The following is an 11,454-nucleotide window of genomic DNA, read 5'->3' as shown; positions in this document are numbered from 1 at the left end:
CTCCTCCTTCTCCTTCTTTATCTTTCAGTGATGGGGGTTGTTTGTTTCAGTCAGGGTCTTACTATGTAGTTTAGGCTGGCTTTGAATCACTGGGTAGCTCAGGCCTCAAACTCATAGTGATCCTCTTGCTTCAGCCTCCCAAGTGCTGGGACTACAGGTGTGCACCACCATGCTTGGCTTTTCTCTCAGCCATTCTTGGCTTTGCCTGGCTCCTGAAGGGCAGGGCTTTCTCTTACAACTGAGTGAGCCTCACTGTCTCCACTGTGCGGTGCCCTCTGCATATCCACTCATCTACTAGGTTGGTTCTGCTCTGAATACCATGATGCCAGCAGGGACCAGGCTCGAGGACATAAGACAAGCCAGGACGGCCCCAAGCTACCAACCAAGGCTTCTGTTCAAAACCACAGGTAGTGGGAAGTTCCCTGTGGTACCTCAGTAGCCAGAATCCGACACAGAATAGACTGGGTCTGCGCACCAACAAAGGGAGGCTGTGCTCTGTCCTGAGGTTCCCGTTCTCTGCCGCATGGGCCCTGCCTCTGATGAATGGTCACAGGGCAGAGTCACCGTGGGTGGCTCTCGCTGTTGTCTTCCCTAAAGATGTAACATGGGCCAGCAGGGAGGCGGGCAGCCCCAGTGATGCAGGCATGGGCGGTGGGGCCTGCAGCTTTGCTGGCAGCTGGATTCGGAGCAGTGTGAAGGCCTTGCTACTCCCTCAGAGACTCCGAAGACAGAGCAGAGTCTGCGTCTGCAGCCTGGAAGGCATTGCATGCATGGTACATGGGCCTGGCCAGTGTCCAACCAGAGATGCTTTGTCCTGGATATGTGTTGGTCACTCCCACTCACTGTCCACTCCCGAATGTGTGCTCCACGCCGCCACCACCCATAGGGCACAGCACAAATAATACCCAGGCATCCACACATGGCTCCACTGGTATGGCACAGGCTAATTGTGTGATGTAAATGCAGTTACTACAGAAATAATGGTCCCATCTGCAATTCCAAAGTCCAATACCAGGCAGGTTCCAGGAGTTGAGAAGTGCACGACCTACACCGCTGCACACTGCAGCCCGGACACTGGTGCACAGCAGGGAAGGATACTACAGGGGGTCATCGGTGACTCACGCGTGGAAATGGTGTTTGAGGTCCACACAGCTCTCTGGATGAACCCACACAGTTCTCAATTTCACATCCCCATCTTTTGTCAGTCGTTTTATTACAAAGAGAGGGTTTGGACCCTGTTCTGTGCCAGGGACTTGCCAAGCATTGAGGGATAAAAGGGCCCGTTGTGGTGGCCAGACAAGTGGCTGCCCAGGCACAGGGCCCCATGGTTAGATGGAGCAGGAGAAGCCTGGCCTGTGGTGGTGCCCCAAGGGGGCCTCAGGCCAGGCAGCAGTGCTCACGCTACTCTCCACCCCAGGACACCCGCCATGATCGGCTGCTCATTTGTGGTGGACCGTGAGTACTTCGGAGACATTGGCCTTCTGGACCCTGGCATGGAGGTGTATGGGGCCGAGAACATCGAGCTGGGCATGCGGGTGAGTGAGGGGAGGGGCCTGGGGCCAGCACAGGGACCCGAGTGGCCGGGCCGTGGAAGGCACAGGCAGGTGGGTGGGGGCACTCTGCTGCCTTGGCCAGTGAGGTGGGCGGGAACTCTGTGGAATGCTGAGCTGGTCCTGGTGCCCTGGTGGGGAGGTGGAGGCACAACTTGCTCTAGGGGCCTTGGGACAGAGTGTGAGCATCTGCGGGGCTGTGGTGCCCTCGCCACTGGCAGGGACCAGGCCTACTTGGAGTGATCATTGAGCACATCTGCTCCGGGCACTAAGGCCAGGCCCTGAAGGACTGAGGCTGGCATCCCTGCTTCCCACCAACTTGGAGAGGAGGCCAACAGGGCCCCAGGAAGCGGCAAGGCTGGCCTGGCCAGAAGGGGGCACTGGGAGGGGCTGCGGGCACTGTGGCCCAGGAGGGCTCTCAATGAGGCCCTGGAGATACAGAGCACTCGGCAGGGCTGGGCAATGGGGTCCGAGTTCTGCTCCATGCTAGGGGCCTGGAGGGTCCGAGCAGGGCCTCCCAGTCTCCTGCCAGGGCCCCTCTGTCCCTGGACTCCAGGGTGATAATAGACGGGATGGAGGAGTGGAGGCCACAGTGGGAGCCTGGGCTCCTCCTGGGGCCTGAGCAGCTGGGGCTGAATGGGCAGGGGATAAGGGGCTCAGGGCCACTGTTACAGTATCACCTGGCATGCAGCCCGGGCACAGCACCCAGGAAGGTGTCTGGCAGGGCCAGCAGGTGGAGGTGCCGGGGTGGTGCCGAGTGAGGTCTGGCTGGGCTGGGAGAGTGTGTCACTGTTCTGCACAGCTGCGAGACAGGGGCAGCGGAAGCCCTGCCCTACACACAAGCCTGGCACGGGTCCCCACCAGGTGGCCCTGGCTCTGACCAGGAGGCCCTGGCCTCTGTGATGAGGCAGTGTCACAGTGGTAGCATTGGTCTCCAGGCCACCACAACAAACCTGAGACCCAAGACAGGGCTGGGGACAGAGACTGTCCTCTCCGAGACCCTGTGGGCAGGGGCCTCGTGTCCTGGGTCAAGAGGATGCCCCTCCTCTCCCAACCCTCTGCGGCCAACACTACCCCACACGCGCACATTGCTGTCCCTCGGTGCATCCCCATGTCTCCCAGCACACAGATGACCTGGCCTGCTTGGCTCCCTGCAGCCCTGTCCCCTGGGCTACCCTGCTCACCAGCCAAGTGCATGTGGGGTGCCACCTGCTCTCTCCTGGCCTGCCGTGTGCCCCACCCCTCAGCCCAGACAGTGGCGACCAGCAGAGGTGGCAGCAGAACCTGGGGGCCCTGAGAGGGCCTGGCTGGGGACATGGGGTGACAGGGACAGAGGATCAAGTGGCCCTGAGAAGACACTAAGGGCAGGACCCATCTCCCTGTCTGTGTGCATTGTCCATGAGTGCACATCTGTGTGCGTGCCCATGTGTATACAGTGCTTGTGTCTGTGTGTGTGTTCATGTGTGAGTCTGAGTGTGTCCACATGCCTGCCAAGGCATCTTGGGCAGACTGTGGGGCCTGTGCTCTGGTCCCCACGTCCACCCCCAGACATAGTCATGGGCACCACAGCGTCCCTTGAGGCCAGGGCACCATGGTTCCTGTATGTGTGAGGCAGCGGTGCATCATTCCCCTAGGGGACACTGCCCACAGCCCTAGTGCTCCACTCTGCCCAGTGGTGGCCACAGCCTGGTGGTGTGGAGGGAGGAAGGGCCTGGTGCCCATGGCCACGCACAAGGTCTGCATGTCCCTGAGATCTGTGCACATTACTTTTATTCTCTGGGCCTCGGAAGGGGCTCGATTGCTTTCTTTCCTGTTTTGCCTATAGAGCTTCTACCCAGAGGTTGTTTTAGGCTATATTCATAAAATTTTATGCACATTTTATTAAAGTCATAACTTTCAAAACCTATTATTTACTTTAAGGCTTTAAATTAAATGCAAAGTTGGGCTGGGGATTTAGCTCAGTGGTGCCACAGCCTGCCTTGCAAGTGCAAGGACCCGAGTTCGATCCCTGGTTCAAAAAAAAAAAAGTTAAATGCAAAGATCATGTTGTTATGGCTACAAATCCAATAAAGGCAGAACAGTTACCCCCCATCCATCTCTGATTAACTCAGGGAACAGATCAAATGCCATTAAATCCATTTGCTCCTGTAGTTAGCTAAATCTCTCTGAACGGTTCTCGAGTGACTCTCTCATGACTTATTTTACTCCTTTGTAAGCACTAGGTGCCTGGTGTTGCACTCTAAGTCCCCGGTGTCTGAAGAGTCTGAGATACGTGATGACGAACTTCAGCCAAATCTCATGTACTCGCAGGCATCTCAGGGCCATCTGCAGAGGTGTTAACTCCTCTTGCACTGACCAATTTCAGATCACAACTTTGTAATCACCCTCAGCTAGTAGTCTTAAAGGCAGAATCAGGGTAACCTGGCAGATCCTTTAGATGTTGACTTCTGGTAGCAGGCCATGAGCCCCAGCCTGTGGGCGCCCTCTTCTGGGCTAATGCAGAGTGAGGCCTTCCCAGTCTGAGGCAGCCCAGGGCACAGTGCAGACAGGTGACAGGAGCTGCACCAGCCACACAGGACAGAGGAAGGAGGACAAAGTGGTCTTGAGGGCATAGCAGAGCAACAGGGCCGGGAGGGCTGGCTGGGACCCAGGCCAACATCTGTCTGCTGGGTGCCACAGGGCAGAGTCCATCAGACCTTCCTGCCGTGGGGTGACTCTGGCCACACAGGTGACCAGGTTGGGCTGTGGGTCCCTTCCAATGTCACCCCGGCTGCCCATTGCCCCGGCTGCATGGCCCCTGGCCCTGTGCTGAGTGAGGTTTGCTGACGGCTTCTGCTGGGTTGAAGCCTTGATTCCCTGCGGGTGCCTGGTTCACAGCAGCCCCACCCTATGTCTGACAGCAGTGCGCCCGCCATGGGGCATGGGACAGAGGCCCAGTCACAGTAGCTGTGAATGATGGCCGGGCTCAGATGGCATGACGCAGCTACCACATGGCCACTCTTGGCCACAAACCCGGGGCCGTGGAGGAGCTGGAACCACTCAGAACCACAGTGGTGGAGAGGTGAAAAGACTTGGAACAGAGTGGTTGAGAGGTTGGACACTGTCCCCAGGTCTCACCTGACCCTTCCTGGGCCTCCCTGAACACCGGCCCCAGAGCTCAGCCCTGCACTTCACGGCCACCAGGGCCAGGTGTCTTCCCACAAGCAGGCCTCACTCTGGTCAGTGTGCCAATTCTGTGTCGTCTCCTGCCCCATTTGAATGTGGTTCCCCTCTGCCCCTGGGGCTGGAGCTGTATGGTCGGTGACAGGGACAGCTCCAGGTGACTGGTACCTCTGAGTGAACCGGCTCTGTGAAGCACTGCCCACCAGCCCTGGGCGAGGAGACAGCTGCACCTGCTGGGGTCCTTGAGAACAGAGCAGAGGGAAGGGAAGGCCACATCCAGCTTCCCTCAGACTCACAGGAAGAGCGCCCAGGCTGGGGCCGTGGGACACCTTCCGCCTGCTGCCCACCTCTGCCTACCAGGCCTCAGTTTCCCTAGCTGTTGTTGAGGAGCAGGCAGGGGCTGTTTAAGGCTCTGCATGGCAGAGCAGCAGCAGATGCTGTTGCCAAGGCTGATTGCCCTGGGTGCCTCCTTCTGTCCTGCGTAAACCATGGGGCTGGGAGGTGCGGCAGGGAGGAGCGTGAAGGGCAGAGTGCAGATGGCAGAACCACCTTCTAACGGAGTCCAGGGAGTCTGCGTGGGCATGGTGCCGTCATGCCTGGTCATGTGATGAGGCCACCCCACACATTACCCTGAGGGGGGCCCTGACCCTCTCACCTCCCCATCAGCATCTGGGCAAGAGTGGCCTGGTCAGCAAGAACACACTTTTCTGTGTTTCTGTGTTGGGAGCACAGCCACACCCTCGCTCTGCCCTCTCCAAAGGGCTGTTTTGTCCATGTGTGGTGTGTGTGAGTGCATACATGTGTGGTTGGTGTGTGTGTGATGTGTGCCTGTGTACATGTGACCATGTATGCATGTGTGGTGTGCCTGCGTGTACATGAGCGTGTGTGTGCTTGTGTGTGGAGTGTGTATGTGCATGCCGTGTGCCCATGTACAGAGTGTGCGTGTACGTGTGTGAGACTTTGCCAGGATGGCTCTGCTGGGGACAGTTGTTACTGCAGATGTGAGGGTGCACAGGAAGGGCATATGTACCTCAACTGCACCCCATGTGAGCATTTCCCCAACAGTGTCAACATGTCTGTTATCCTTTGCTGGTTTCTCCAGTGTGTCCTCATTTTCTGTTTGTTTATTTCTCTCCGTGGTCCTGGGGACTGAACTCAAGGCCTTTGCACTGAGCTACATCCCAGCCCTTTTTATTTTTTATTTTGATACAGGATCTTGCTAAGTTGCCCAGGCTGAGCTTGAACTTGAGATCTTCGTGCCTCAGCCTCACAGAGGCAGGGATGACAGGCATGTGACTGGTTGGTTTAGGGGGTCGGGGTAGGAGCTCTCGGCTGTGTGGTGCAGGCCCTGTTCCGGGTGCTGGGTGCACTGGCAAGGACTGGCCTCGTGGTCTGTGTCTCATTGTCCCCTGAGGGCGTGGAGTATTGGCCCTTGCACACCTCTTCTTGCCGCCTCACTCCTCCCACGCCAAGGCTGGATCTGCACCATGGCCACTCCAGAGCCTGTGAGTGCGGTTGCCCTCAGCACTAGGCCAGGGGGCTCCGTGCTGGACCTGTGCTCCAGGGAGGCCCCTTCCAGTGCCCCTGCTTGCTTTCTCCACTGAGTCTGCTTCACCTGAGCTGCCAACCCTTCACGAAATGCACAGTGGTTGCAGCTTGGGATTCGCTTGGCTTCCCGCCCACTTTGACTCCGGGAGCCTCAGAAATGCTTTCCCCAAAATCCCCTTCCCAGCCCCAGAGGGTTCAGATGGTGTCCGGTCTATAGCCATACCACCCTGAACGTGCCCAATCTCGTCAGATGGTGTCTGGCAGCACAGTGGGGCTATGATCCGGCTGTGGCGCCAGATGTCTGGGCCACAGAGGCCCTGCCTCTCCTGCCTCCTGGCTCCCCCATGCCCACCACATCAGGAGCTCCGAGTGGCACCACTCCCAGCTGCCCTGTGCCCATCTCTGTGCCAACCGGGTGATTTCAGGTCCCCTCCGGTGACCAGTGCTCTCCAGCCATGTGTGACAGCCATGCATCAGCTGGCAGAGCTCGGGTTTTGAAATCTGATCCTGTGCTCTGCACCTGTGAGGCCTGGCCCACCAGCGACATCTTGTTGGCCCACTCAGTGTCACACCTGCTGACCTGAGGCACAGTTGTGTCCTGTGGGCCAGGGTGCTCCTCCCTCCCCCACCTCTGTAACTTGCTGTGCCTCCTACCCAAGTTCTTCCCATGCTGCCTCTCACAACTGATTGCCCTGTTCCCAGATCTCCTTCCCAGGAGCTGGTCTCCTTCTCCTGGCCCTCTTCCCAGGAGGAATTTTCAGATGCTTTTGCCCGGCGACCACTGGCACCAAAGCCCTGCCCTGCGGGCCAGGTCCTCTCCAGCATGTGACAGCTCTGGGTGCTGCATCTCTTTGGGACGCTGCTGGCTGCAACCCCAGCACACAGCCCTTCAGCCTCTGCCCAGCCCGGGGCCCTCAGGGCCTGGCCAAGCTCTTTCCGGTCCCCCGGATGCAGAGACCCTGCCTCAGGCCCTGCCTGCTCACCCCAGTGAGCTGTGCTAGGCTGCAGGCCAGCCTGCCTCTGACCCCATTAAACTCCATGGTGATTTGTCCATCTCTGCCCCTGGGTGGGGCGGCTGGGCTGGCCATGGGCTGTGTGACACTGGTGCAGTCAGCCCAAGGGCACGGTGGGAGGAGCCCACTGGCAGCCTCTGCCCTGCGTAGCTTGGCCTGTTCTCCACAGATGAGTGCAGGGGCCTTGTCATGTCCCCTCTGACAGATAATAGGCCACAGGGAGACCCCAGGCCCCTCAAGCTGGCTGCCATAGCAGGCCTTGCCAGGACCAGGGGCTGTTCCTGTCCCTGTGATGGTGAGGGTGGCCCACTGGGCCCCTGGAGCTCTGCTCAAGCCGTCCTGGAGCTCGCCATGTGTGTCTGGGTCCTTAGGGTTGAGGGGCCTCTGTGTCCTCTGATCTGTGCTGCTAGCATCTGTCTCTGGGAGGGACACAGGAAGGGCCTCTGCCAGTCAGGCTCAGGCCATCACCCCAGTGCAGAGGAGGGGGGTGAGGTTGGGCTCAGCAACAGCTCAGTCCTCACCTTGCCCGGGCACCCAGAATGCTGCTCTTCCCCACTCAGCCGGCGCCCAGGCCACTGAGGTGTCTGCCTCAGCCTCAGCCTCAGGAGAGCAGGACGATGAGATGAGGGTGGTAGAAAGGACATGGCCACAGGGAGTGAGTGCCAGGACAGAGGTGAGCTGTTGGGCCTGGGCCTGGGGTAGTGCCTTGGCGAGAGGCGCGTCCCTGTGACCACTTTAGGGGACGCCCAGGCCCAGAGACGCCCGCAGCAGGCTCTTGCCCACAGGTGTGGCAGTGCGGCGGCAGCATGGAGGTGCTGCCCTGCTCCCGCGTGGCCCACATTGAGCGCACCAGGAAGCCCTACAACAATGACATCGACTACTATGCCAAGCGCAATGCACTGCGGGCTGCCGAGGTGTGGATGGACGAGTTCAAGTCCCACGTGTATATGGCCTGGAACATCCCCATGACCGTAAGTGCCTGGCAGGCCATGGAACGGGGCGGAAGCCAGGGAGGGACCACTGGGAAGGAAGGGGCTTCCACTCATGCCAGCTAGGGTATTGCCAGTCTCTTCGCTGGGTCACTTTCCTGGTTCACAGGTTGCCACCAGCCGTTAGAAGCGAGGGAGTCAAACTGGGTGTGGTAGCACACACCTGTAATCTCAGCACCGTGGGAGGCTGAGGCAGGAAGGTTATGAGTTTGAGCCCAGCATGGGCTACTTAGTGATTTAGTGAAATCCTGTCTCAAAATTTTGAAGGGGCTGGAAATGTGGCTCAGTGTAAAGGCCCCAGGTTCAATCCCTAAAGTAGTAGCAGCAGTAGTAGAAAAGAAGAAGGGGAAGAGGATGGGGAGGAGGGATAAAAAGAGGAGGGAGAAGGGAGGAGAGAAAAGGGTGGGAGAGAGCATGTCCCACCTTTGCCCTGCTGCCAGCCCACCCCATGTGGAAACACCCAGCAGATGCCTGTGGGCACCCAGCAGCCACTTCTGAGCCCTTGGAAATTACACAGGTCTGGCGCTCTGGTGGCCACAGGTGTGATGGACAGGCCTGGGGCCACTGCGTACTGAGCCCCTGTCCTCAGGAGGAGTCTTTGTCCTCAAGTCCTGGGCCCCACGACAGCCCCCTTTTTTCATTAGCCCACAGTCAGAACCAGGTCTCATGCCCCCACTGAGGAAGCTGCTCAGGGCTTGGGTAACACCACCTGGAGTGGTCTGGGCTGGACCGTCTGTCTACCTTTGAAGCCCCACTGCAACAGAGGAGGCCAGTCTCCAACCTCCTGCCTGGATGAGTCCCTCTGACCAGGGCCATCTCCAGCCTCCCATCAGGGAGCCTCAGGACAAGAGCCCAGAAGGGAACGGACCCTCAAGTGCGTGCAGCACTGTGAGGTCCCTTGAAGATGGGGGAGTGGACATCGCATAGCTGAGTGGGGGTATGAGCACAGTCTCCCGCCTGGCCACCTGCCAAACCAAAGGGAGACAACATCCCAGGGCCCATGGGAGCCTCAGCTCAGCCCACGAACAGCACCACTGGAACCACTCTCCCCTCTGAGTGAGGAAACTGAGGTATGGCAGGCTGAGACACATACAATAGGTTCGAGCTCCACATCCTGAGCCCCTGGCTCACTGGCCAGGTCACTGTCCAGGGCAAGGAAGGGACAGGAGAGACTGGTCAGGCCCAGATCCAGGTCCCTCCCAGACTGGCAGGGCCAGACCAGCATAAGGCCTCAGCACCCAGAGTCAGAGTTGGGATGTGCAACCCATCACCCCTCCTGCTGTTTCTGCCGCAGAACCCCGGGGTGGACTTCGGGGACGTGTCTGAGAGGCTGGCCCTGCGCCAGAAGCTGAAGTGCCGCAGCTTCCGGTGGTACCTGGAGAACGTGTACCCCGAGATGAGGGTCTACAACAACACCCTCACATATGGAGAGGTACAGCTTGAAACAGCGCCCTGGCCCAGCACACGCGTGGGTGCCAGGCCCCCCACAGATGAGCCCACATGCACACAGTCGCACACAGGAGCATGCACATGTAGACGGGCACGTACAGGTGTGCACTCATATGCACAGGCATGTGTGCAGATATGAACATTGACATACATCTGTGGACCTGACGTGCACCCACATGTATGTGTGCATCCATGACTTGCATTTGCTCATGTGTGTGTATTCTGGTGCATAAAGGTGTGCAGTGTGTGCACACTGTGTGTACATAGGTGTGCATCCACGTGTATAAACATGCACTGTCACACCTGCTCATGTCCCTACATGCATGTGATCAGGGACCTGTGTGTGCATGTGAGCAGGCCCAACTCAACGTATGCACAGACACAGATTCCTGTGCAAACATACCGAAGTGGTGCATATCTACATGTACAAGTGCACACAATGTAGGGGCACATGCATGCAACTTTGCATGTGTACACAGAGCTCCTCATGCACAAGCACACATTTTTACCTGCCTGAACCCTGTGCATGGGGAAACACACAGCCATTCATCATCCAGACAGATTGGTGTGTGAACATATGTGTGTGTACATGCACAGGTGCACACGCATGCATCATTGGGCCTGGCCATGTTCATGCACACACTTGTGCAAAGGTGTACAGGCGATCAGTTGAACAAAGACCCCCCACATCCCTGCAGTGCCCAGCAGGGGCTGCACAGACTCAACAGCTGGGCCCAGGGCACTGTCCCGTCCTCCTGCAGCTGTGTTGGTGGTGGAGTAGCACAGGAAGGGCAGCCAATGCCACCTGCTTAGCGCCAAGATGCCCAGCTTCTCCCCAGAAGTGATGCCCACTCTGGCCAGCCCTGGCAGGAGGATGCATGGTACAGCCCCCACTGTTGTCTGTGCCTGGGCTCCTGGCCAACCAGGGTTGCTCCAGGCCTCTGGGTCTGTGTGGGAAACAGTTCACGTGTGAGGCAGGGAGCTGTTGCCCAGCCCTTCCTGGTCTCTGCCTGCCTTCATCATGCACTGCATCCCCATGCTGCCCACGGCCACACTACTCCACCTCTTGCACTCTTGGGCCTGAGATGCAGATGACCTGGCTGTGCTCAGCGTGCAGCCACTGGGCCCCCAAGGCTGCAGCTGGCACCTAGCCATGGCCTGTCCCCACCATCCCAGGGCAGCCTGGACTCAACAGTGTTGCCTCTGTCTGTGGCAGGGAGCTGGGGTCACAAGCAGGGCTTTCCCACATGTTTTTCCTGCTGAGGGCCACTGGGGTCTCCACATGCAGCCCACAGACACATGGGATCCTTCCCAAGACAGCCCAGCCATACCCCCACGCCCATGCTAGTGGGCCCCATCCCCAGGCACCAGGCTTGCATCTGGGGATCTCCTGGGTGACCCTGGATCTGCCATCACTCTGGTCACAGGTAAGAAACAGCAAAGCCAGCGGCTACTGCTTGGACCAGGGGGCAGAAGATGATGACCGGGCCATCCTGTACCCATGCCACGGCATGTCCTCCCAGGTGGGTGTCAGGAGCACCCCAAATGCCCTGGAGGAAGCAGACACAGTGAATGGAGAGTGTGGCATTGGGCCAAACAGGTCTAAGCAGGCTGGGAGGCTGAGGCAGGAGGATTTTCACAAGTGAAAGCCAGCCTGAACTACATAGTGAGACCCTGTCTTCAAAGAGAGAGAGAGAGAGAGAGAGAGAGAGAGAGAGAGAGAGAGAGAGAGAGAGAGAGAGA

At 58.5% G+C, this 11,454-nt stretch overlaps 1 protein-coding gene across 4 annotated transcripts in view; it reads left to right on the top strand.

Moving 5' to 3' along the window:
- Galnt9 (polypeptide N-acetylgalactosaminyltransferase 9) overlaps nucleotides 1-11,454 on the top strand; it is a 27,217-nt gene that overhangs the window by 11,597 nt on the left and 4,166 nt on the right. For 2 of the 4 annotated variants that reach the window (XM_033762488.1, XM_010604253.2), the window contains 4 exons: nucleotides 1,418-1,535; nucleotides 8,059-8,244; nucleotides 9,557-9,694; nucleotides 11,139-11,234. In XM_033762488.1, the coding sequence (XP_033618379.1) occupies nucleotides 1,418-1,535; nucleotides 8,059-8,244; nucleotides 9,557-9,694; nucleotides 11,139-11,234 (538 nt within the window). Of the gene's footprint in view, nucleotides 1-1,417; nucleotides 1,536-5,967; nucleotides 6,001-7,833; nucleotides 7,947-8,058; nucleotides 8,245-9,556; nucleotides 9,695-11,138; nucleotides 11,235-11,454 lie in introns of those variants that run through there. The other 2 variants (XM_033762490.1, XM_033762489.1) reach the window with 2 other exon arrangements.

Source organism: Fukomys damarensis, unplaced genomic scaffold (genome assembly GCF_012274545.1).
Source record: "Fukomys damarensis isolate Sample0158 unplaced genomic scaffold, DMR_v1.0_HiC HiC_scaffold_12, whole genome shotgun sequence".
NCBI classification, from domain to species: domain Eukaryota; kingdom Metazoa; phylum Chordata; class Mammalia; order Rodentia; family Bathyergidae; genus Fukomys; species Fukomys damarensis.
This window is presented reverse-complemented; position numbering and strand designations above follow the sequence as displayed.